Source organism: Pan troglodytes, chromosome Y (assembly GCF_028858775.2).
Source record: "Pan troglodytes isolate AG18354 chromosome Y, NHGRI_mPanTro3-v2.0_pri, whole genome shotgun sequence".
Lineage (NCBI taxonomy): Eukaryota > Metazoa > Chordata > Mammalia > Primates > Hominidae > Pan > Pan troglodytes.
The window spans coordinates 34,837,479-34,862,420 of NC_072422.2; the positions used below are offsets into that span (position 1 = coordinate 34,837,479).

Here is a 24,942-nt window from a genome sequence, read left to right on the forward strand (position 1 = left end):
TGGGAGGCCGAGGCGGGAGGATCACCTGAGGTTGGGAGTTCGAGACCAGCCTGACCAACATGGTGAAACCCCGTCTCTACCAAAAATACAAAAATTGGGCCAGGCACGGTGGCTCACGCCTGTCATCCCAGCACTTTGGGAGGCCGACGCGGGAGGATCACCTGAGGTTGGGAGTTCGAGACCAGCCTGACCAACATGGTGAAACCCCGTCTCTCCCCAAAATACAAAAATTGGGCCAGGCACGGTGGCTCACACCTGTCATCCCAGCACTTTGGGAGGCCGAGGTGGGCGCATCATCTGAGGTCAGGAGTTCGAGACAAGCCTCACTAACAGGGTGAAACCCCGTCTCTACTAAAAATACAAAAAAATTAGCTGGCCATGGTGGTGGGCGCCTGTAGTCCCAGCTACTCAGGAGGCTGAGGCAGGAGAATAGCTTGAACCTGGGAGGCGGAAGTTGCAGTGAGCCGAGATCGTGCCATTGCACTCCAGCCTGGGTGACAGAGTGAGACCCTGTCTCAATAAAAATATTTAAAAAATGGCCAAGCATGATGCATGTCTGTAATCCCAGCTACTCAGGAGGCTGAGGCAGGAGAATCGCTTGAGCCTGGGAGACGGAGGTTACAGTGAGCCAAGATCGTGCCATTGCACTCCAGCCTGGGTGACACAGCGAAACTCCATCTCAAAATAAATAAATAAATAAATAAATAAAAATAAAAATACAAAAATTGGCCAAGCATGATGCATGTCTGTAATCCCAGCTACTCGGGAGGCTGAGGCAGGAGAATCGCTTGAACCCAGGAGGCAGAGGTTGCAGTGAGCTGAGATCGTGACATTGCACTCCAGCCTGGGTGACAGAGCGAGAGTCCGTCTCAAAAAACAAAAAATAAATAAACAAAAAAACATTTCTTACAGGTGCAGTCACCCCGGCCCACCAGACACGAATGCACCTCTGATCATCCCTGTACCCCGTTTTGTCTGTGTGATCTGGGAGGTAGAGGTGCACCATTGCACTGCAGCTCACATTTTTTCTTCTGTACCCTTTGTTGAGGTGAAAACCGCATACTTCTCAATATCCTGCCCCTTCCCCTTTTCAATTTGGAGCCCTCAAAATCGTCTTCAGAGAAAAGCATAGACCTGTCTCCTGGGTGGCCCAGACCTGGCTTTGAAGAGAGCTTCCCCGGACGGACACGGTGGCTCACGCCTGTCATCCCAGCACTTTGGGAGGCCGAGGTGGGCGGATCACGAGGTCAGGAGATCGAGACCATCCTGGCTAAAAAACGGTGAAACCCTGTCTCTACTAAAAAAAAAAAATACAAAAAATTAGCCAGGCGTGGTGATGGGCACCTGTAGTCCCAGCTACTTGGGAGGCTGAGGCAGGAGAATGGCGTGAACCCAGGAGGTGGAGCTTGCAGTGAGCCGAGATTGCGCCACTGGACTCCAGCCCGCGACAAGAGCGAAACGCCGTCTCAAAAAAAAAAAAAAGAAAAAAAGAGGGAGAGAGCTTCCCCTTGGCCAGGGAGCCGGAATGGTGATGGTTTGACTGGACAAAGACTGACTGATTGTTTCCCAGTGGGGCAGAGGGAGGTGCGGCTTTAGGAGGGCTATCAGTGGGGTCCTTCTCTGGCTATTAAGGGATTCTAGCTCATCCACCCTGAAAAAAACACCAGCAAAGCAATGTTGCATGACCCCGTATGAGTATGAGACCACCTCCTTCTACTTTTTCTTTTTTTTTTTTTTTTTTTTTTTTTTGAGACAGAGTCTCACTCTGTCACCCAGGCTGGAGGGCAATGGCGTGATCCCAGCTCACTGCAACCTCCACCTCCCGGGTTCAAGTGATTCTCCTGCCCTCAGCCTTCTGAGTAGCTGGGACTACAGGCAGCCGCCACCACGCCTGGCTAGTTTTTGCTTTTGTTTTTGTGTTTTGTTTTTGAGATGGAATCTTGCTCTGTCGCCCAGGCTGGAGTGCAGTGGTGTGATCCCAGCTCACTGCAACCTCCGCCTCCCGGGTTCAAGTCATTCTCCTGCCCTCAGCCTCCCGAGTAGCTGGGATTACAGGCATGTGCCACCATGCCTCGCTAGTATTTTTTTTTTTTTGAGATGGAGTCTCACTCTGTCACCCAGGCTGGAGTGCAGTGGCGTGATCCAAGCTCAGTGCAACCTCCGCCTCCCCGGTTCAAGTGATTCTCCTGCCTCAGCCTCCCGAGTAGCTGGGATTACAGGCACCTGCCACAATGCTGGGCTAATTTTGTATTTTTAGTAGAGACGGGGTTTCACCATGTTGGCCAGGCTGGCCTCAAACTCCTGACCTTGTGATCTACCTGCCTCGGCCTCCCAAAATGCTGGGATTACAGGTGTGAGCCACTGCACCCAGCCGAGTTTTTGTATTTTTAGTAGAGATGGGGTTTCACCATGTTGGCCAGGCTGGTCTCAATCTCCTGACCTCCGGTGATCCGCCGGCCTCAGCCTCCCAAATTGCTGGGATTACAGGCGTGAACCTCTGTACCTGGCCCTTCTCTGGTTATTAAGGGAGCCAACTCATCCGTCCTGAAAAAACATCAGCAAAGCAATGTTGCGGGAGCAAGTACGAGGCCACCTCCTTCTTCTGAGCCTCAGCGATAAGCTCAGAGCCTGACACTACTCCCAGCGACGTGCTCAACTCGATCTCAGCGCCCAGGACAGAGCACCTGACCTCTGTGCCTGCTCCAGAGTGGCCGCAGACGGCACAAACATCCCTTACCTACGCCCAACGCTTACCAAATTCAATGGCTTCACTCCAGGAGCTCCAATTCAAGATGCGGACGTCTGCAGCTCTGATCTTCACACTGTGTTTTGCTCTGGGCTCAGAGCTTGGAAAGTTGTATCTATTTTCCAAATCACCAGAAACATTAATCTTCGGAGGAAAAAAGAAAGTTAGAGATAGGCGTCTTCCTTGTGGGGGAAAAGGTTGCCTTTTTGCGTTCTTCTGTCTTTTAAATTTTTTTCTCCTTTTCTTTTCTTCCTTTTTTTCTTTTGTTTCTACCACTCTGAATGCACTTGGTCTGATCGGGTCTTGGAAGCTAAGCAGAGTCAAGCCTCGTTAGTATTTCGATGGGAGACAAGTTGGGAAAATTTGGGTGATGTAGGCTTTAAGCTTTTTTATTTTATTTATTTATTTTTTGAGACGGAGTCTCCCTCTGTCACCCAGGCTGCAGTGCAGTGGCGTGATCTTGGCTCACTACAACCTCCACCTCCCGGGTTCATACCATTCTCCTGCCTCAGCCTCCCCAGTAGTTGGGACTACAGGTGCTCGCCACCACCACGCCCGGCTAATTTTTGTTGTATTTTTAGTAGAGACGGGGTTTCACCATGTTAGCCAGGATGGTCTCGATCTCCTGACCTCGTGATCCGCCCGCCTCGGCCTCCCAAAGTGCTGGGATTACAGGCGTGAGCCACCACGCCCGGCCTTTTCTTTTCTTTTTTTCTTTTGTTTCTACCACTCTGAATGCACTTGGTCTGATCGGGTCTTGGAAGCTAAGCAGAGTCAAGCCTCGTTAGTATTTGGATGGGAGACAAGTTGGGAAAATTTGGGTGATGTAGGCTTTAAATTATTTTATTTTATTTATTTATTTATTTATTATTATTATTTTTTTTGAGACGGAGTCTCGCCCTGTAGCCCAGACAGGAGTGCAGTGGCACGATCTCAGCTCACTGCAACCTCCGCCTCCCAGGTTCACGCCATTCTCCTGCCTCAGCCTCCCCAGCAGCTGGGACTACAGGTGCCCGCCACCACGCCCGGCTAATTTTTTGTATTTTTAGTGGAGACGGGGTTTCACCATGTTGGCCAGGATGGTCTCGATCTCCTCACCTCGTGATCCGACCGCCTCGGCCTCACAAAGTGCTGGGATTACAGGCATGAGCCACCACGCCCGGCCTCTTTTATTTTATTTTATTTGAGACACACTCGCTCTGTCGCCCAGGCTGGAGTGCAATGGCATGATCCGGGCTCACCGCAACCTCCGCTTCCCGGGTTCACGCCATTCTCCTGCCTCAGCCTCCCACGTAGCTGGGATTACAGGCGCCCGCCACCACGCATGGGTACGTTTTGTATTTTTAGTAGAGATGGGGTTTCTCCATGTTGGCCAGGCTGGTCTTGAACTGCTGACCTCAAGTGATCCGCCCACCTCAGCCTCCCAAGGTGCTGGGATGACAGGCGTGAGCCACCGTGCCTGGCTAAAATTTTATTTTCTGAAACAGAAATTGTTGGCCAGGTGTGGGGGTGGGCGCCTGTAGTCCCAGCTACAGGCTGAGGCTGTAGAATCTCTGTAGGGAGGCTGAGGCAGGAGAATCGCTGGGAGGTGGAGGTTGCAGTGAGCCGAGATCGCACCACTGCACTCCAGCCTGGGGGACAGAGCGAGACTCCATCTCAAAAATAAATACATACATAAATAAATGATTCAGGATTAACAACTGATATTAACAGACCTTCAGACGGATAGTTTAGCAAGGGATATTAAGATCCCCAAGTCTAGCATACTCATCGGACAGAGGAGGATACTGAGGGTCAGAGTGGCCGCGAGACTTGGTAAATACCTGGCAACAGTACTCACTCTAAAAGCATTTTAGAGGGAGACATAATCTCCTTAGACAGTCACTAGAATATATTCTTAACCCACGTAGAGGAAAGAGGAATAAAATGGGAAAATCAGTAGAACAGGCTGAGCATAAATATTCCAACCATTGGGACATGAAGGTTGAGGCCAAGAGCAGACCCTGCCCAGTGAGAACTATGAGGGGGTCCTCACCCGTCTGAGATCTGCGTCCTCCGGTTCAGGATCCACCGTGTCCACCCCTGGGCCACACTGGCACCAAGAGTCCCATAAACCAAGACTGTAGGGTTATACTGGGTTCGTGGAGACTGTAGGGTGATGCTAGGGTTGTGAGTGGTTCAACTGTATGTCGGGCAGAGTATTCTCCTGTCTACACTGGATCCAGGTAGACGTGGGGCAGGCTCTCCTTCTTGTCTACACTGGGTCTAGGGGGAGGTGGGGCGGGGTCTCCTCCTGATCACACTGGGTCTAGGCAGACATGGGTCATGGGTAGGGGACTATAGGGTTACACCGGGGGTCATGTGGGGTTACACTAGGGGTCGTGAGTAGGGGACTGTAGGGTTCCACCAGAGGTCATGGGTAGGGGACTGTAGGGTTCCACCGGGTGTTGTGAGTAGGGGATTGTAGGGTCACACTAAGGCTCCTGAATAGGGGACTACAGGGTTACACCAGGGGTCATGTGGGGTTACACTAGGGGTCGTGAGTAGGGGACCGTAGGGTTCCGCCAGGGGTCATGGGTAGGAGACTGTAGGGGTCGTGAGTAGGGGACTGTAGGGTTCCACCAGGGGTCATGGGTAGGAGACTGTAGGGGTCGTGAGTAGGGGACCGTAGGGTTCCGCCAGGGGTCATGGGTAGGAGACTGTAGGGGTCGTGAGTAGGGGACTGTAGGGTTCCACCAGGGGTCATGGGTAGGAGACTGTAGGGGTCGTGAGTAGGGGACTGTAGGGTTCCACCAGAGGTCATGGGTAGGGGACTGTAGGGTTCCACCGGGTGTTGTGAGTAGGGGATTGTAGGGTCACACTAAGGCTCCTGAATAGGGGACTATAGGGTTACACCAGGGGTCATGTGGGGTTACACTAGGGGTCGTGAGTAGGGGACCGTAGGGTTCCGCCAGGGGTCATGGGTAGGAGACTGTAGGGGTCGTGAGTAGGGGACTGTAGGGTTCCACCAGGGGTCATGGGTAGGAGACTGTAGGGGTCGTGAGTAGGGGACCGTAGTGTTCCGCCAGGGGTCATGGGTAGGAGACTGTAGGGGTCGTGAGTAGGGGACTGTAGGGTTCCACCAGGGGTCATGGGTAGGAGACTGTAGCGGTCGTGAGTAGGGGACCGTAGGGTTCCGCCACAGGTCATGGATAGGGAACTGTACGGTTACACTAGGTGTAGTGACTAGGGGACTGTAGGGTTCCGCCAGGGGTCATGGGTAGGGTACTGTAGGGTTATGCTAGGTGTGGTGAGTAGGGGACTGTAGGGTTACACCAGGGGTCATGGGTAGGAGACTGTAGCGGTCGTGAGTAGGGGACTGTAGGGTTACGCCGGGGGTCATGGGTAGGGGACTGTAGGGTTATGCTAGGTGTGGTGAGTAGGGGATTGTAGGGTTACGCCAGGGCTCATGGGTAGGGGACTGTATGGTTACGCTAGGGGTCATGAATAGGGAACTGTAGGCGTTGTGAGTAGGAGACTGTAGGATTACTCTGGGGGTCGTGAGTAGGGGACTGTAGAGTTACACTAGGTGTGGTGAGTAGGGGACCGTAGGGTTACGCTGGAGGTCGTGAGTAGGGGACTGTAGGGGTCGTGAGTAGGGGACTGTAGGGATCGTGAGTAGGGGACTGTAGGGTTACGCTGGAGGTCGTCAGTAGGGGACTGTAGGGGTCGTGAGTAGGGGACTGTAGGGTTACGCTGGAGGTCGTCAGTAGGGGACTGTAGGGGTCATGAGTAGGGGACTGTAGGGTTACACTAGGTGTGGTGAGTAGGGGACTGTAGGGTTATGCTGGAGGTCGTCAGTAGGGGACTGTAGGGGTCGTGAGTAGGGGACTGTAGGGTTACACTAGGTGTGGTGAGTAGGGGACTGTAGGGTTACGCTGGAGGTCGTCAGTAGGGGACTGTAGGGGTCGTGAGTAGGGGACTGTAGGGTTACACTAGGTGTGGTGAGTAGGGGACTGTAGGGTTATGCTGGAGGTCGTCAGTAGGGGACTGTAGGGGTCGTGAGTAGGGGACTGTAGGGTTACGTTGGAGGTTGTCAGTAGGGGACTGTAGGGGTCGTGAGTAGGGGACTGTAGCGTTACACTAGGTGTGGTGAGTAGGGGACTGTAGGGTTACGCTGGAGGTCGTCAGTAGGGGATTGTAGGGGTCATGAGTAGGGGACTCTAGAGTTACACTAGGTGTGGTGAGTAGGGGACTGTAGGGTTACGCTGGAGGTCGTCAGTAGGGGACCGTAGGGGTCGTGAGTAGGGGACTGTAGGGTTACACTAGGTGTGGTGAGTAGGGGACTGTAGGGTTACGCTGGAGGTCGTCAGTAGGGGACTGTAGGGGTCGTGAGTAGGGGACTGTAGGGGTCGTGAGTAGGGGACTGTAGGGTTACGCTGGAGGTTGTCAGTAGGGGACTGTAGGGGTCGTGAGTAGGGGACTGTAGGGTTACGCTGGAGGTCGTCAGTAGGGGACTGTAGGGGTCGTGAGTAGGGGACTGTAGGGTTACACTAGGTGTGGTGAGTAGGGGACTGTAGGGTTATGCTGGAGGTCGTCAGTAGGGGACTGTAGGGGTCGTCAGTAGGGGACTGTAGGGTTACACTAGGTGTGGTGAGTAGGGGACTGTAGGGTTACGCTGGAGGTCGTCGGTAGGGGACTGTAGGGCTCATGAGTACGGGACTGTAGGGTTACACTAGGTGTGGTGAGTAGGGGACTGTAGGGTTACGCTGGAGGTCGTCAGTAGGGGACTGTAGGGGTCGTGATTAGGGGACTGTAGGGTTACACTAGGTGTGGTGAGTAGGGGACCGTAGGGTTATGCTGGAGGTCGTCGGTAGGGGACTGTAGGGCTCATGAGTAGGGGACTGTAGGGTTACACTAGGTGTGGTGAGTAGGGGACTGTAGGGTTATGCTGGAGATCGTCAGTAGGGGACTGTAGGGGTCGTGAGTAGGGGACTGTAGGGTTACGCTGGAGGTTGTCAGTAGGGGACTGTAGGGTTCGTGAGTAGGGGACTGTAGCGTTACACTAGGTGTGGTGAGTAGGGGACTGTAGGGTTACGCTGGAGGTCGTCAGTAGGGGACTGTAGGGGTCATGAGTAGGGGACTGTAGGGTTACACTAGGTGTGGTGAGTAGGGGACTGTAGGGTTATGCTGGAGTTCGTCAGTAGGGGACTGCAGGGGTCGTCAGTAGGGGACTGTAGGGGTCGTGAGTAGGGGACTGTAGGGTTACGCTGGAGGTCGTCAGTAGGGGACTGTAGGGGTCGTGAGTAGGGGATTGTAGGGTTACACTAGGTGTGGTGAGTAGGGGACTGTAGGGTTACGCTGGAGGTCGTCAGTAGGGGACTGTAGGGGTCGTGAGTAGGGGACTGTAGGGTTACGCTGGAGGTCGTCAGTAGGGGACTGTAGGGGTCGTGAGTAGGGGATTGTAGGGTTACACTAGGTGTGGTGAGTAGGCAACTGTAGGGTTACGCTGGAGGTCGTCAGTAGGAGACTGTAGGGGTCGTGAGTAGGGGACTGTAGGGTTACACTAGGTGTGGTGAGTAGGGGACTGTAGGGGCCGTGAGTAAGGGACTGTAGGGTTCCGCCAGGGGTCATGGGTAGGAGACTGTAGGGGCCGTGAGTAGGGGACCGTAGGGTTACACTAGGTGTGGTGAGTAGGGGACTGTAGGGTTACGCTGGAGGTCGTCAGTAGGGGACTGTAGGGGTCATGAGTAGGGGACTGTAGGGTTCCACCAGGGGTCATGGGTAGGAGACTGTAGGGGTCGTGAGTAGGGGACTGTAGGGTTACACTAGGTGTGGTGAGTAGGGGACTGTAGGGTTATGCTGGAGGTCGTCAGTAGGGGACTGTAGGGGTCGTGAGTAGGGGACCGTAGGGTTACACTAGGTGTGGTGAGTAGGGGACCGTAGGGTTATGCTGTAGGTCGTCGGTAGGGGACTGTAGGGCTCATGAGTAGGGGACTGTAGGGTTACACTAGGTGTGGTGAGTAGGGGACTGTAGGGTTATGCTGGAGGTCATCAGTAGGGGACTGTAGGGGTCGTGAGTAGGGGACCGTAGGGTTACACTATGTGTGGTGAGTAGGGGACTGTAGGGTTACGCTGGAGGTCGTCAGTAGGAGACTGTAGGGGTCGTGAGTAGGGGACTGTAGGGTTACACTAGGTGTGGTGAGTAGGGGACTGTAGGGGCCGTGAGTAAGGGACTGTAGGGTTCTGCCAGGGGTCATGGGTAGGAGACTGTAGGGGCCGTGAGTAGGGGACCGTAGGGTTACACTAGGTGTGGTGAGTAGGGGACTGTAGGGTTACGCTGGAGGTCGTCAGTAGGGGACTGTAGGGGTCATGAGTAGGGGACTGTAGGGTTCCGCCAGGGGTCATGGGTAGGAGACTGTAGGGGTCGTGAGTAGGGGACTGTAGGGTTACACTAGGTGTGGTGAGTAGGGGACTGTAGGGTTATGCTGGAGGTCGTCAGTAGGGGACTGTAGGGGTCGTGAGTAGGGGACCGTAGGGTTACACTAGGTGTGGTGAGTAGGGGACCGTAGGGTTATGCTGGAGGTCGTCGGTAGGGGACTGTAGGGCTCATGAGTAGGGGACTGTAGGGTTACGCTGGAGGTCGTCATTAGGGGACTCTAGGGGTCGTGAGTAGGGGACTGTAGGGTTACACTAGGTGTGGTGAGTAGGGGACTGTAGGGTTATGCTGGAGGTCGTCAGTAGGGGACTGTAGGGGTCGTGAGTAGGGGACTGTAGGGTTACACTAGGTGTGGTGAGTAGGGGACTGTAGGGTTATGCTGGAGGTCGTCAGTAGGGGACTGTAGGGGTCGTGAGTAGGGGACTGTAGGGTTACGCTGGAGGTCGTCATTAGGAGACTCTAGGGGTCTTGAGTAGGGGACTGTAGGGTTACACTAGGTGTGGTGAGTAGAGGACTGTAGGGTTATGCTGGAGGTCGTCAGTAGGGGACTGTAGGGGTCGTCAGTAGGGGACTCTAGGTGTCGTGAGTAGGGGACTGTAGGGTTACGCTGGAGGTCGTCAGTAGGGGACTGTAGGGGTCGTGAGTAGGGGACTGTAGGGTTAAACTAGGTGGACGTGGGGCAGGGTCTCTTCCTGTCTACAGGGGGTCCAGGTGGTTGTGGGACAAGAGCTCCTCCTGTCTATACTGGGTCTCTGTGGAGGTGGGGCATGGTCTCCTCCTCCTTACACTAGGTGTGGTGAGTAGGGGACTGTAGGGTTATGCTGGAGGTCGTCAGTAGGGGACTGTAGGGGTCGTGAGTAGGGGACCGTAGGGTTACGCTGAGGGTTGTCAGTAGGGTCTGTGGTTTCACTTACCAGCAGGTTTTCCGTGCCAGGCTGGGTATTCTAGAAACAAAACAAAACACAACACAAGGCTCACTGTTTCCATTTCTAAAACACTGTAGATGGTTCACACAGTGTCTCCCCTGGTGTGGGCACCGAATGGGAAGGAGTCCCTGCGGAGTGGCAGGCAGGTCTCCCTCCACAAACCCCGAATCTACAAGACAGGTAGGATGAGGAGCTGCAAACACAGAAGTTTTCCTGGCCAGGTATCTTCCTGTAACCCATCCAGAAAGGTCCCACTGGCCTTGGGGCATGGTATTCTCCTGTCGTCCAGGTAGACATGGAGAGTCTCTCCTTCTTGTCTACACTGCGTCCAGGTGGTTGTGGGACAAGAGCTCCTCCTGTCTACACTGCGTCCAGGTGGTTGTGGGACAAGATCTCCTCTTGTCTACACTGGATCGAGGTGGATGTGGGGCAGGGTTTCTTCCTGTCTACACTGGGTCCAGGTAGTTGTGGGACAAGAGCTCCTCCTGTCTACACTGGGTCTCCATGGAGGTGGGGCAGGGTCTCCTTCTTTCTACACTGCGTGTAGGTGGAGGTGGGGCAGGGTCTCCTCCTGTCTACACTGGGTCCAGGTAGACATGGGGCAGTCTCTCCTTCTTGTCTACACTGGGTCCAGGTGGTTGTGGGACAAGAGCTCCTCCTGTCTACACTGGATCGAGGTGGATGTGAGGCAGGGTCTCTTCTTGTCTACACTGGGTCCAGGTGGTTGTGGGACAAGATCTCCTCTTGTCTACACTGGATCGAGGTGGACATGAGGCAGTCTCTCTTCCTGTCTACACTGGGTCCAGGTGGTTCTGAGACAAGAACTCCTCCTGTCTACACTGGGTCTCCGTGGAGGTGTGGCAGGGTCTCTTCCTGTCTACACTGGGTGTAGGTGGAGGTGGGGTCAGGTCTCCTCCTGTCTACACTGGGTCCAGGTAGTTGTGGGACAAGAGCTCCTCCTGTCTACACTGGGTCTCCATGGAGGTGGGGCAGGGTCTCCTTCTTTCTACACTGCGTGTAGGTGGAGGTGGGGCAGGGTCTCCTCCTGTCTACACTGGGTCCAGGTAGACATGGGGCAGTCTCTCCTTCTTGTCTACACTGGGTCCAGGTGGTTGTGGGACAAGAGCTCCTCCTGTCTACACTGGATCGAGGTGGATGTGAGGCAGGGTCTCTTCTTGTCTACACTGGGTCCAGGTGGTTGTGGGACAAGATCTCCTCTTGTCTACACTGGATCGAGGTGGACATGAGGCAGGCTCTCTTCCTGTCTACACTGGGTCCAGGTGGTTCTGAGACAAGAACTCCTCCTGTCTACACTGGGTCTCCGTGGAGGTGTGGCAGGGTCTCTTCCTGTCTACACTGGGTGTAGGTGGAGGTGGGGTCAGGTCTCCTCCTGTCTACACTGGGTCCAGGTAGACATGGAGAGTCTCTCCTTCTTGTCTACACTGGGTCCAGGTGGTTGTGGGACAAGATCTCCTCTTGTCTACACTGGATCGAGGTGGATGTGAGGCAGTCTCTCTTCCTGTCTACACTGGGTCCAGGTAGTTGTGGGACAAGCGCTCCTCCTGTCTACACTGGGTCTCCGTGGAGGTGGGGCAGGGTCTCCTCCTATCTACACTGGGTCCAGGGAGACATGGGGCAGGGTCTCCTTCTGTCTACACTGCGTCCAACTGGAGGTGGACCAGAGGCTCTCCTTGCTGGTGGCATCGTCCCCCACACCTCCCGGTCCACTTCCTGGTTCCATGGTTGCAGGATCATCCTTGTCCACCCTCCCTGCAACCTCTTTCAAGGTGGCTTCACAGGCCACAGACCCTTCACCTCTTCCTCCGCTACCCGAAGTGCGTTCACCCCAGAGTCACCGCTCACCACCCACCCATCCTTCCCCCAGGCCACTTCCCCGGGATTCCCAGGCTCCTGTGCGGGCGTGTCCCGTACACCTCCCTCCCGGTGCCCAGCCCCGGGGAGCTCTCACCGACCTTTCTGTGGACGTCCAGCTGGTACTGAAAGTCCAGGTATGACAGCTTCTGATAGGTCCTGGGCTGTTTCCACCGTACGAGGCAGTGCGTCGTGTTGCAACGTACGGTGACATTGCTGGGAGGGTTGAATCGTTCTGTAACGAGGGCGCAGGACACACCCCTGAACCCGAGAGGTCCTGTCTACACTGGGTCCAGGTGGAGGTGGGGCAGGGCCTCCTCCTGTCTACACTGGGTCCAGGTGGAGGTGGTGCAGAGTCTCCTCCTGTCTACACTGGGTCCAGGTGGAGGTGGTGCAGAGTCTCCTCCTGTCTACACTGGGTCCAGGTGGAGATGGGGCAGGGTCTCCTCCTGTCTACACTGGGTCCAGGTGGAGGTGGGGCAGGGTCTCCTCCTGTCTACACTGGGTCCAGGTGGAGGTGGTGCAGAGTCTTCTCCTGTCTACACTGGGTCCAGGTGGAGGTGGGGCAGGGTCTCCTCTCATCTACACTCGGTCCAGGTGGATGTGGACTAGGGACACCTCTTTGTCTACACTGGGTCCAGGTGGAGATGGGGCAGGGTCTCCTCCCGTCTACACTGGGTCCAGGTAGATATGGAGTAGAGACACCTCTTTGTCTACGCTGGGTCCAGGTGGAGGTGGGGCAGGGTCTCCTCCTGTCTACACTGGGTCCAGGTAAATGTGGAGTAGAGACACCTCTTTGTCTACTCTGTGTAGGGAAAAGAAAGAGAGATCAGGGGGCCGGGCGCGGTGGCTCACGCCTGTAATCCTAGCACTTTGGGAGGCCGAGGCGGGCGGATCATGAGGTCAGGAGATCAAGACCATCCTGGCTAACACGGTGAAACCCCGTCTCTACTAAAAATCCAAAAAAATTAGCCGGGCGTGGTGGTGGCGCCTATAGTCTCAGCTACTCGGGAGGCTGAGGCAGGAGAATGGCGTGAACCCGGGAGGCAGAGGTTGCAGTGAGCCGAGATCACGCCACCGCACTCCAGCCTGGGTGGGCGACAGAGCAAGACTCTGTCTCAGAAAAACAAACAAACAAACAAACAAAACAAAAAAGATCAGACTGTTACTGTGTCTATGTAGAAAGGAAGGTAAGAAACTCCGTTTTGATCTGTATTTTGAACCACTGTTTTGCCTTGAGACGCTGTTAAGCTGTAACTGTAGCCCCAACACTGTGCTCACAGAAACATGTGCTGTGTCTTGTTAGTAGGTTTGCAGGCAGCATGCTTGGTAAAAGTCATCGCCATTCTCCATTCTCTATTAACCAGGGACACCATGCACTGCGGAAAGCCACAGGGACCTCTGCCCGAGAGAGCCTGGGTATCGTCTGAGGGTTCCCCCCACTGAGACAGCCTGAGATATGGCCTCGTGGGAAGGGAAAGACGGGACCGTCCCCCAGCCCGACATCCATAAAGGGTCTGTGCTGAAGAGGAAGTCGTGTCGCGGTTGAGATAAGAGGAAGCCCTCCGTCTCCTGCCTGCCCCTGGGAATGGAATGTCTCCGTGTAAAACCCGATCGTACATTCGTTCTATTCTGAGACAGGAGAAAACCGCCCTGTGGCTGGAGGCGAGATATGCTGGTGGCGATACTGCTCTGTGACTCTTTGCTACACGGATGTTTGCGTGGAGAGAAGCATAAATCTGGCCTGCGTGCGCAACCAGGCATAGTAGCTTCCCTTGAACTTATTTGTGACACAGATTCCTTTGCTCATATGTCTTCCTGACCTTCTCCCGACTATCACCCTGTCCTCCTGCCACATTCCCCTTGCCGAGATAGTGAAAATAGTAAGCAATCAATACTGAGAGAACTCAGAGACCGGTGCAGGTCCTCCGTATGCTGAGCGCCGGTCCCCTGGGCTCACTGTTCTTTCTCTATACTTTGTCTCTGTGTCTTATTTCTTTTCTCAGTCTCTCGTCCCACCTGACGAGAAATACCCACATGTGTGGAAGGGCTGGTCGCCTTCACACGGGGTCCAGGTAGAGGTGGGGCAGGGTCTCCTCCTGTCTACACTGGGTCCAGGTAAATGTGGAGTAGGACACGTCTTTGTCTACACTGGGTCCAGGTGGAGGTGGTGCAGTCTCCTCCTGTCTACACTGGGTCCAGGTGGACGTGGAGTAGGGACACCTCTTTGTCTACACTGGGTCCAGGTGGAGGTGGTGCAGGGTCTCCTGTCTACACTGTGTCCAGGTAAATGTGGAGTAGGGACACCTCTTTGTCTACACTGGGTCCAGGTGGAGGTGGTGCAGGGTCTCCTTCTGTCTACACTGGGTAAAGTGGAGGTGGTACAGGGTCTCCTCCTGTCTACACTGGGCCCAGGTGGACGTGGAGTAGGGACATCTCTTTGACTACACTGGGTCCAGGTGGAGGTGCTGCACTCTCCTCCTGTCTACACTGGGTAAAGTGGAGGTGGTACAGGGTCTCCTCCTGTCTACACTGGATCCAGGTGGACGTGGAGTAGGGACACCTCTTTGTCTATACTGGGTCCAGGTGGAGGTGGTGCAGGGTCTCCTGTCTACACTGGGTCCAAGTGGAGGTGGTGCAGTCTCCTCCTGTCTACACTGTGTCCAGGTAAATGTGGAGTAGGGACACCTCTTTGTCTACACTGGGTCCAGGTGGAGGTGGTGCAGGGTCTCCTTCTGTCTACACTGAGGGACACCTCTTTGACTACACTGGGTCCAGGTGGAGGTGGTGCAGTCTCCTCCTGTCTACACTGGATCCAGGTGGACGTGGAGTAGGGACACCTCTTTGTCTACACTGGGTCCAGGTGGAGGTGGTACAGGGTCTCCTCCTGTCTACACTGGGTCCAAGTGGAGGTGGGGCAGCTACCATGTACAGGAGAGATACCCACTGGGGCAGGGGTTCCAGGGTGGGAGGTGGGGATGGGCTTGGTGGGCAGGAGTCACACTTCTGTGAGAGTCCTAAGCCTGAAGAGGCTGGGAACGTCCAACGGCATGAAGGAGTCCACGGGTGGGATGCGGCGGGCTTGGGAAGAGGAGAGCGTGTGGGCATATGGGACTGGCTCCAAGAGGCCAGCCAGGAGCAGGGCACTGGGACACGAAGTGGTGCTGGTGAGGAAGAAATGAAGAAAAAGAGGAAGGAAGGAGGAAATGAGTGAAGGAGAAGGAAGGAATGAAGAAGGGAGGGAGAGAGGGAGGGAGGGAGGGAAGGAAGAAGGGAGGGAAGGAGGAAGGCAGGAAGGAAAGGAGGGAGGGAAGGAAGGAAGGAAGGAAGAAGAGGGAAGAGAGAAGAAAGGCAGAAAGGCAGGGAGGAAGGAAAGAAGGAAGGAGGTAAAGAGGGAGGTCAGGTGCAGTGGCTGACGCCTGTAATCCCAGCACTTTGGGAGGCTGAGGCAGGCGGATCATCTGAGGTCAGGAGTTTGAGACCAGCCTGGCCAAGATGGTGAAACACTGTCTCTACTAAAAATACAAAAATTAGCCGAGCGTGGTGGTGTGCACCTGTAATCCAAGCTACTAAGGAGGCTGAGACAGGAGAATCGCTTGAACCTGGGAGGCAGAGGTTGCAGTGAGCTGAGATTGCACCACTGCACTCCAGCCTGGGTGACAGAGCGAGACTGTATCTCAAAAAAAGGAAAGTTAAATCAGCTCAGTTCTAATTTGTTACAGCACCAAAGTTACACAGATTTTTGTTTGTTTGTTTTTGAGACAGAGTCTTGCTCTGTCGCTCAAGCTGGAGTGCAGTGGCACAATCTCACCTCATTGCAATGTCCACCTCCTAGGTTTGAGTGATTCTCCTCAGCCTTCCGAGTAGCTGGGATTACAGGCACGTGCCACCATGCCTGGCTAATTTTTGTATTTTTAGTAGAGATGGGGTTTCCCCATGTTGGTCAGGCTGGTCTTGAACACCCGATCTCAGCTGATCGGCCTGCCTCGGCCTCCCAAAGTGCTGAGATTACAGGTGTGAGCCACCACACCTGGCCTCAGTTACACAGATTTTAAGGAAAATTCCATTTCACCTATAAACAATAGGAAAATCATATGTGTTATTCTCACCTATTTTCTTTGTGTCCAAAAGTGAATCAAAGAATTGGATGCCAATTTCTCGGCTGGTTCCGTTAACCAGAAAGTAATTGCGAGACGTTAATCCTGACAGGTTATCCAGGTGACATCCCACATGGGTTCCTGAGTCTTGTATGTAATAAGGACACCGGATCTCCCTCCTTCTCCTGAAAGATTAGAAAGTGCTCAGAGAGCAATCAGGAAAACAAAACAAAACACAAAAACACAAAACAAAACAAAAACAATCACAAAACACAAAAACACAAAACAAAAACACAAAACAAAAAACACAAAAACACAAAACAAAACACAAAACAAAAACACAAAAACACAAAACAAAACAAAAACACAAAACAAAACATAAAAACACAAAACAAAAACAAACACGAAACAAAACACAAAAACACAAAACAAAAACACAAAACAAAACACAAAAACACAAAATAAAACACAAAACAAAAACACAAAAACACAAAACAAAACAAAAACAAACACAAAACAAAACACAAAAACACAAAACACAAAAACACAAAACAAAACAAAAACACAAAACACAAAAACACAAAACAAAACACAAAAACACAAAACAAAACAAAAACAAACACAAAACAAAACACAAAAACACAAAACAAAACAAAATGAAACAAAAACACAAAAACACAAAACAAAAACAAACACAAAACAAAACAAAAACACTAAAACACAAAAAAACACAAAACAAAACAAAAACAAACACAACACAAAACAAAAAACACAAAACAAAACAAAAACAAACACAAAACAAAACACAAAACAAAACAAAAACACAAAAAACAAAAACACAAAAACACAAAACACCACAAAAACATGAAACCAAAAAAACACAAAAACAAAAGAAAAACACAGAAACACAAAACAAAACAAGAACACAAAAACACAAGGCAAAACAAAAAGAAACACAAAACAAAACAAAAAACACAAAACAAAACAAAAAACACAAAACAAAACAACAACAACAAAAAACAGTCCAGGTGCAGTGGCTCACGCCTGTAATCCCAGCACTTTGGGGAGGTTGAGGCAGGCAGATCACTTGAGGTCAGGAGTTCGAGACCAGCCTGGCCAGCATGGTGAAACCCTGTCTCTACTAAAAATACAAAAATTAGACAGGTGTGGTGGAGTGCACCTGTAGTCCCAGCTACTTGGGAGGCTGAGGCAGGAGAATCACTTGAACCCTGGAGGGAGGCGCAGGTTGCAGGGAGCTGAGATCACATCACTACACTCCAGCCTGGGCGGGCGACAGAGCAAGACTCTGTCTCTAAATACATATATGGGGCCTAGTGTGGTGGCTCACGCCTGTAATCCCAACACTTTGGGAGGCCAAGGCAGGCAGACCACTTCAGCTCAGGAGTTCGAGACCAACCTGGGCAACATGGCAAAACCCCGTCTCTACTAAAAATACAAAATTTAGCTGGATGTGGTGGCGGGTGCCTGGAATCCCAGCTACCTGGGAAGCTGAGGCAGGAAAATTGCTTGAACCCAGGAGGTCGAGGTTGCAGTGAGCCGAGGTGGCACCATTGCATTCCAGCCTGGGCAACAGAGCAAGACCATGTCTTAAAAAAAGAAAAAGGAAAAAAAGAAAACCAGCATGATTTTTTCTCCCATCCCTGCATTCCTCATAATTCTTCACATGAGGTGAACACTTACTTTGAGTTTTGTATGTACAAAAAATACTGGACGTCACGGGGGGCCGCCGGACCCCTCGCCCAGGTGCAGTTCATTAAATCCGCATTGTAGATGAAACAGGAGAAATTCTGAGCAGCAGTACCCTCCCTTCCTGGGAAGAGGTAGAAACAAAGTAATTTTCACTCCGAAGTCCAACGGGATGTACTTTGATGCTGGCGGGGTGGTGGGGCCAGTGCTGTAAATGGATCCCTGAGCTGTCCTGCTTACCTGAATTTGGATAAAGCAGTTTCTGTCGAAATCCTCTTTGACTAGTATTCACGTGAACCTCAAATGTGACTCCTCCATGCAGACAGATTTCACGAAATGTGCACGAACATTCGTTGTTACTGAGCTGAAGAATTGCAACCAGACAGAGCTGATTAGGAAACAACCTTCTGTCTCCTACAGTCTTCAGGCTGGAGTGCAGTGGCGCGATCTCGGCTCACTGCGCCCTCCGCCTTCCAGGTTCAAGCAATTCTCCTGCCTCAGCCTCCCGAGTAGCTCGGATTACAGACACCTGCCACCACACCCTGCTAATTTGTGTATTTGTAGTAGAGACAGGGTTTCACCATGTTGGCCAGGCTGGTCTCAAACTCCTGACCTCAGGTGACCCACCCGCCTCGCCCTCCCAAAGTGCTGGAATTACAGGCGTGAGCCACCACGCCCGGCCATGGTATTGGTTTTTACCTGGATTTGGCGACATGCACCTGCCTCCCTTTGTGAAATCATCCCCCTAAGCTTCCTCCGAGGACTCTGAGTGGATACGCCAAATACCAGCTTGCAGGTGAAAACTCAATCTTATACTCTAGCAGTGCTGAAAGTATCAGACTAGAGGCCAGGTGCCGTGGCTCACACCTATAATCCCAGCACTTTGGGAGGCCGAGGCGGGTGGATCACTTGAGGTCAGGAGTTCAAGACCAGCCTGGCCAACATGGTGAAACCCCATCTCTACTAAAAATTTAAAAATTAGCCAGTTGTGGTGGCAGGCACCTGTAATCCCAGCTACTCGGGAGGCTGAGGCAGGAGACTCTCTTGAAACCGGGAGGCACAGGTTGCAGTGAGCTGAGATCACGCCAGTGCACTCCAGCCTGGGCGACAGACAGAGACTCCATCCCCCCAAAAAAAGGGTCGGACATAGTGGCTCACACCTGTAATGCCAGCACTTTGGGAGGCGGAGGTGGGTGGATCACTTGAGGTCAGGAGTTCGAGACCAGCCCGGCCAACATGGTGAAACCCCGTCTCTACTAAAAATACAAAAATTAGCCAGGTGTGGTGGTGGGCACCTGTAATCCCAGCTACTTGGGAGGCTGAGATAGGAGAATCGCTTGAACCCAGGAGGCACAGGTTGCAGGGAGCTGAGCTCACGCCAGTGCACTCCAGCCTGGGCGACAGAGCGAAACTCCATCTCAAAAAAAAAAAAAAAAAAAAAAGTATGTCATCTGGGGTAACATAGCAAGACCACGCATCGCTCCGTGTAACATCTACCTATGGAATTGATTATCAATCTTCCAATCACCTATTATCACCTATCAGTCAATAAATCATCTATCACCTACCTATCGATCACCCATATTTCTCTCTTCCTCTCCCTCCTCCTTCTATTCTTTCTCTGTGTTTCTCCCTCCTTCCCTCCCCTCTCCCCGCTCTTCTGTCTCTGTCTCCTGTGTTCCAAAAACCCTGACCTTAATCCCTTGGGGAACCAGGACGGTGACACACTGACAACGTGAATGACACTTTACTTTCTCCGTCCTACTTCCACCACAGACCCAGGCGCACAACCAACTGCATTTGCCAGGATTTCTCTTCTCTTGGGGTAAAATACGCTCTTGGGGTAAAATACGGTAACACAGGCTCTGCCTCAGGGAATCAGGCCCTGGTACACATTGTGGACATGAGCTAACAGCACTTTCCCGGTCCCCGTGAGATTATTGGCTCTGACATTTCTCCAAATACCACACTTGTGTTGTTTGTGTCTGTGGCCCTCTCGCTTTTATTTAATTGAATTTATTATTATTATTTTTTGAGACAGAGTTTTGCTCTTGTTGCCCAGGCTGGAGTGCAATGGCACCATCTCAGCTCACCGCAACCTCCGCCTCCTGAGTTCGAGTAATTCTCCTGCCTCAGCCTCCCGAGTAGCTGGGATTACAGGCACCTGCCACCACACCCAGCTCACTGCAACCTCCACCTCCCGGGTTCAAGTGATTCTCCTGCCTCAGCCTCCCAAGTAGCTGGGATTACAGATGCCTGCCACCACGCCCGACTAATTTTTGTGTTTTTAGTAGAGACAGGGTTTCACCATTTTGGTCAGCCTGGTCTTGAACTCCTGACCTCAGGTGATCCACCTGCCTCGGCCTCCCAGAGTGCTGGGATGACAAGTGTGAGCCACCACACCCGGCCTTATTTTATTTTATGAGACGGAGTCTCGCTCTGTCGCCCAGGCTGGAGTGCAATGGCACAAGCTCGACTCACTGCAACTTCCACCTCCCGGGTTCGAGTAATTCTCCTGCCCTCAGCCTCCCGAGTAGCTGGGATTACAGGCATGCACCAGCACGCCCGGCTAATTTTGTATTTGTAATAGAGATGGGGTTTCACCATGTTGGTCAGGCTGGTCTCGAACTCCCGACCTCAGGTGATCCGCCCGCCTCGGCCTCCCAAAGTGCTGGGATTACAGGCGTGAGCCACCGCGCCCGGCTGGCCCTGTTGCTTTTAACTCAGAAAGGGGTGTGTAAAGGACAGGGGTTGAGCATGGGAAATTCGTCTCACCCTGGGTTCCACGACTCTGTTCTTCCTGTCAGTTAAGAAACACCTGCTGAAGGTTGTGTTTTCTTGGCAGTCCCAGCTTAAATTCATCGTCCTGGAGTCAAACCTCACATTGAGACTAGAGGCTGGTACCACTGTTCGCAGATCTGCAAGGAGCGGGCACTGGATTCAGAATTTCCTCTTTTCTTTTCCTTTTTTTTTTTTTTTTTTTTTTTGAGACGGAGTCTGGCTTTGTCTCCCAGGCTGGAGTGCAGTGGTGTGATCTCAGCTCACTGCAAGCTCCGCCACCCGGGTTCAAGTGATTCTCCTGCCTCAGCCTCCCGAGTAGCTGGGATTACAGGCGCCGACCACCATGCCCAGCTAACTTTTGTATTTTTAGTAGAGACGGGGTTTCACCATGTTGGTCAGGCTGGTCTCGAACTGCCGACCTCAGGTGATCCACCTGCCTCAGCCTCCCGAAGTGCTGGGATAACAGACGTGAGCCACCGTGCCCGGCCGGCCCTGTTTTCTCTCCTCCCACCCGGCTCTGGGAGGTGAAGTTCAGGGCTGAAGCCTGCTGATTTTCCTCTGTCACCCACGTGGCCCCAGGACGTCCCACATCCTCAGGTATCTGTTCCTCCCTTGTCCATCTTCCCTCCTTTTCACAGCCCCCTGGCTGTTTCTGAAAAAGGAGATTTCTGCTGCAGAAACATTCGAAAATCATCTGAAGACTGGGGGTGGTGGCTCACGCCTCTAATCCCAGCACCTTGGGAGGCTGAGGCAAAAAGCTGACTTGAGCCCAGTAGGTTGGGATCCATCTGGGCAACATAGCAAGATCGCATCTCTTAAAAAAAAACAATTTTTAAAAAAATTTAAATTAGGCAGGCGTGGCGGTGCACATCTGTGGTCCCAGCTTGCTCCTTCTCCACATGGAGATGTTTACTGCAGAAATCATCAAAAACTGGCCGGGCGCGGTGGCTCACGCCTGCAATCCCAGCACTTTGGGAGGCTGAGGTGGGCGGATCACCTGAGGTCAGGAGTTCGAGACCAGCCTGGCCAACATGGTGAAACCCTGTCTCTACTAAAAATACAAAAAAATTAGGTGGACATGGTGGCGGGTACCTGTAATCCCAGCTACTCAGGAGGCTGAGGCAGGAGAATCGGTTGAACCCAGGAGGTGGAGGCTGTAGTGAGCCGAGATCTCGCCACTGCACTCCAGCCTGGGAGACAGAGTAAGACTCCATCTCAAAAAAAAAAAAAAAAAAATCAAAAACTAGTCTTGGCAACATAGCAAGATCTCCTCTATAAAATTAAAAAAAAAATTTAAATTAGCTTGGCATGGTGGTGTATTTCTGCAGTCCCAGCTACTTGGGAGGCTGGAGTGGGAGGATACTTGATCCCAGAAAGTTGAGGCTGCAGTGAGCCGAGATCACGCCACTGCACTCCAGCCTGGGAGACAGAGCGAGATCCTGTCTCAAAAAAAAAAAAAAAAAAAAAAAAAAAGAGAGAGAGAGAGAGAGAAAGAAAACCGCTTGAATGAGAACAGGCAAAGGTCCAGAGTGATGTGGCTCTGAACACGCTTCCCAAATTATGGAACCTTGGCAGTTTTATATAAAGCTGAAGGAATTTGAGAAAATTGCAGAAACAGAAAGCTGTCTTTGTCTGTCTTCCCTGAACCAGGTCACAAAAACCTGGAAATATTTTCCTGAAGCAGGCCCTGACACCCTCAGTCAAGAGGGTGCCTCCCGGAAATGCAAATCAAAACCACAATGAGCTATCATTCCACGCCAGTCACAGTGGCTGTTATTAAGAAGTCAACAAACAAGAGGCTGGGTGTGGTGGCTCATAGCTGTAATCCTAGCACTTTGGGAGGCCGAGGCACGGGATCACCTGAGGCCAGGAGATTGAGACCAGCCTGGCCAACATGACAAAACCCCGTCTCTATTAGAAATACAAAAATTAGCTGGGCATGGTGGTGTAATCCCACCTACTCGGTGGGATTAGCGCCTGTAATCCCAGCTACTCGGGAGGCTGAGGCAGGAGAATCGCTTGAGCCCGGGAGGCTGAGTTTGCAGTGAGCTGAGATTGAGCCATTGCACTCCAGCCTGGGCAACAAGAGGGAGACTCTGAAAAAAAAGAAAAAGAAAGAAGGAAAGAAAGAAAGAAAGAAAGAAAGAAGAAAGAGGAAGAAAGAAACAAAGAAGGAGAACAAACAAAGAAGGAGAAAGAAAGAAAGAGAGAGAGAGAGGGAGGGAGGGAAGGAAGGAAGAAAGAGAAAGAAAGAAGGGAGGGAGGGAAGAAGGAAGGAAAGAAAGAAACAATGGAAGGAAGAAAGAGAGAAAGGGAAGGAGGGAAGGAAGGAAGAGAAAGAAAGAAAGAAGAAATGAATCAGGAGGGAGAGAAGGATGGAAGGAAGGAGAGAAGGAAGGATGGAAAGAGGGAGGGCAGGAGGAAGAGAAGGAAGCAAGGGAGGGAAGAAGGAAGGGAGGAACAAGGAAGGAAACAAAAGAAGGGAGGAACGAAGGAAGGAAGGAAGGAAGGAAGGAACACTTTGGCCCATGCAGACATGGGTGCTCATCCTGGCCCCATCACTACCTGGATGGTCATTGGGTTAAACTGTGGAGGTATCTGAGCCTCCGTTTTCTCATCTGTAGAATGGGTGGATGGGAATTAACAGCAGAAAAGGAGGTGAGAACAAGAGGCGCTCTGAGCTTCTGGTGGGTTGGCTGGTGCTTATTGGGTCCCTCATAAACATTAGAGATGAAATGCAGATGGACCCAGGTATCCAGATAGGTCTCCAGATGCAGGACATCTAAACAGGGGCCGCGGAGAAGGTTCAGCCAGGTTTCCATACTTACCCGATTTCCCTGGGATCAGGAGGAATGCTGGGTGTGGTAACTCACAGAGCAGAAGGCTTGTCACCAGGAGAAGCATGGTGCTGGTCAGAGAGAAGGGAAGAGCTGCAGGAGAGAAAATATCACACAGTGAGAAGGTTGCCTCTCCCAGGACATTCCTGGCAGGGGACCCCAGGGAGGTGATTTGGGGAAACAAACCCAGGATGGTGGTCAGCTGCTGACCTGGTCAAATGAGGGGTCATGGCCAGCTGGGGAAGGTCTGCAGGGCCATTATTCTGTCTCCCACATGGGACTAGGCTGTGGACATCTCTGGGGCCATTATTCTGTCTATCACATGGGGATTAGGACGTGGACATCTTTGGGGCCATTATTCTGTCTCGCACATGGGATTAGGACGTGGACATCTTTGGCATCTCAAGATGGTCAATCTAGAGTCAAGCTTCCATGGTTCACGGGTCATGGCTCAGCTGACCTTCACGAGGGAACCCATAGCTGACACTAAAGGCAGGTTCTAACACACTTCAAGGAAATTGCAGTCACTTCCATTCATTTTTCATAGCTTTTACTTTCTGTTAATAATTAGTGGATTTGGGGAAATAAGATAAAGGATGGCTCAGGTTTTCATTTTCATAACTTTTGTTTCGTTTTCTTTTGCTCTTTTGTACTTTTTTTTTTTCTTTTTTGAGACGAAGTCACGCTCTGTCACCCAGGCTGGAGTGCAGTGGCGCGATCTCGGCTCACTGCAACCTCCACCTCCCAGGTTCACACCATTCTCCTGCCTCAGCTTCCCAAGTAGCTGGGACTACAGGCGCCCGCCACCACACCCAGCTAATTTTTTTTATTTTTTATTTTTAGTAGAAACAGGCTTTCACCGTGTTAGCCAGGATAGTCTCGATCTCCTGATCTCGTGATCCACCTGCCTCGGCCTCCCAAAGTGCTGGGATTACAGGTGTGAGCCACCGCGCCCGGTCCTGCTCTTTTATACTTTTTTAAAAATCTTGACTTTTGCAACAGCTATAAAAGGTAAGTGAAAAAAAAAAAAAAAGAAGAGGAAGAAAGAAAGTGTGAGTACATAAAACGACATGAATGAAGTTTAAATACTTATGACTAAGGGAAAGAAGCCACTTTGAGATGGCTGCAGACTGAGTCATTCTAACACTTGGACACTGCGGAAAAGACAAAATCATGGAAACAGTAAAAAGATCTGGAGTTGGTTGGTGTTGGGCAGACGGAGGGATGAATACATGGACCTCAGAGGATTTTTAGGGCAGTGAAACTACTCTTATTTGATACTTCTTTATGCAAAAAAGGAAGAAGAAGAAGGAGGAGGAGGAGAAGGTGCAGGAGGAGGAGGAGGAGGAGGAGAAGGACGAGGAGGAGGAGGAGGAGAAGGAAGAGAAGGAGGAGTAGGAGGAAGAGGAGGAGAAGGAGCAGGAGGAGAAGGAGGAGGAGAAGGAGCAGGAGGAGGAGAAGAAGGAGGAGGAGAAGGAGGAGTAGGAGAAGGAGGAGAAGGAGGAGGAGGAGAAGGAGGAGGAGGAGAAGGAGGAGGAGGAGAAGGAGGAGGAGGAGA

The 24,942-nt window shown here is 52.1% G+C and overlaps 1 protein-coding gene across 9 annotated transcripts in view; it reads right to left on the reverse strand.

The window, feature by feature from the left end:
* The window catches only part of LOC746936 (colony stimulating factor 2 receptor subunit alpha), a 64,764-nt gene that overhangs the window by 20,793 nt on the left and 19,029 nt on the right, over window positions 1-24,942 (reverse strand). For 5 of the 9 annotated variants that reach the window (XM_063805043.1, XM_063805041.1, XM_063805040.1 and 2 more), the window contains 8 exons: window positions 23,376-23,477; window positions 20,542-20,684; window positions 18,007-18,130; window positions 17,761-17,890; window positions 16,072-16,244; window positions 12,064-12,197; window positions 10,079-10,108; window positions 2,755-2,890 (listed from right to left, as the gene is read on the reverse strand). In XM_063805043.1, coding sequence (XP_063661113.1) covers window positions 2,755-2,890; window positions 10,079-10,108; window positions 12,064-12,197; window positions 16,072-16,244; window positions 17,761-17,890; window positions 18,007-18,130; window positions 20,542-20,684; window positions 23,376-23,451 — 946 coding nt within the window. In that variant the 5' untranslated portion in view covers window positions 23,452-23,477. Of the gene's footprint in view, window positions 1-2,754; window positions 2,891-4,781; window positions 5,055-10,078; window positions 10,109-12,063; window positions 12,198-16,071; window positions 16,245-17,760; window positions 17,891-18,006; window positions 18,131-20,541; window positions 20,685-23,375; window positions 23,478-24,244; window positions 24,387-24,942 lie in introns of those variants that run through there. The other 4 variants (XM_063805042.1, XM_063805039.1, XR_010154983.1 and 1 more) reach the window with 3 other exon arrangements.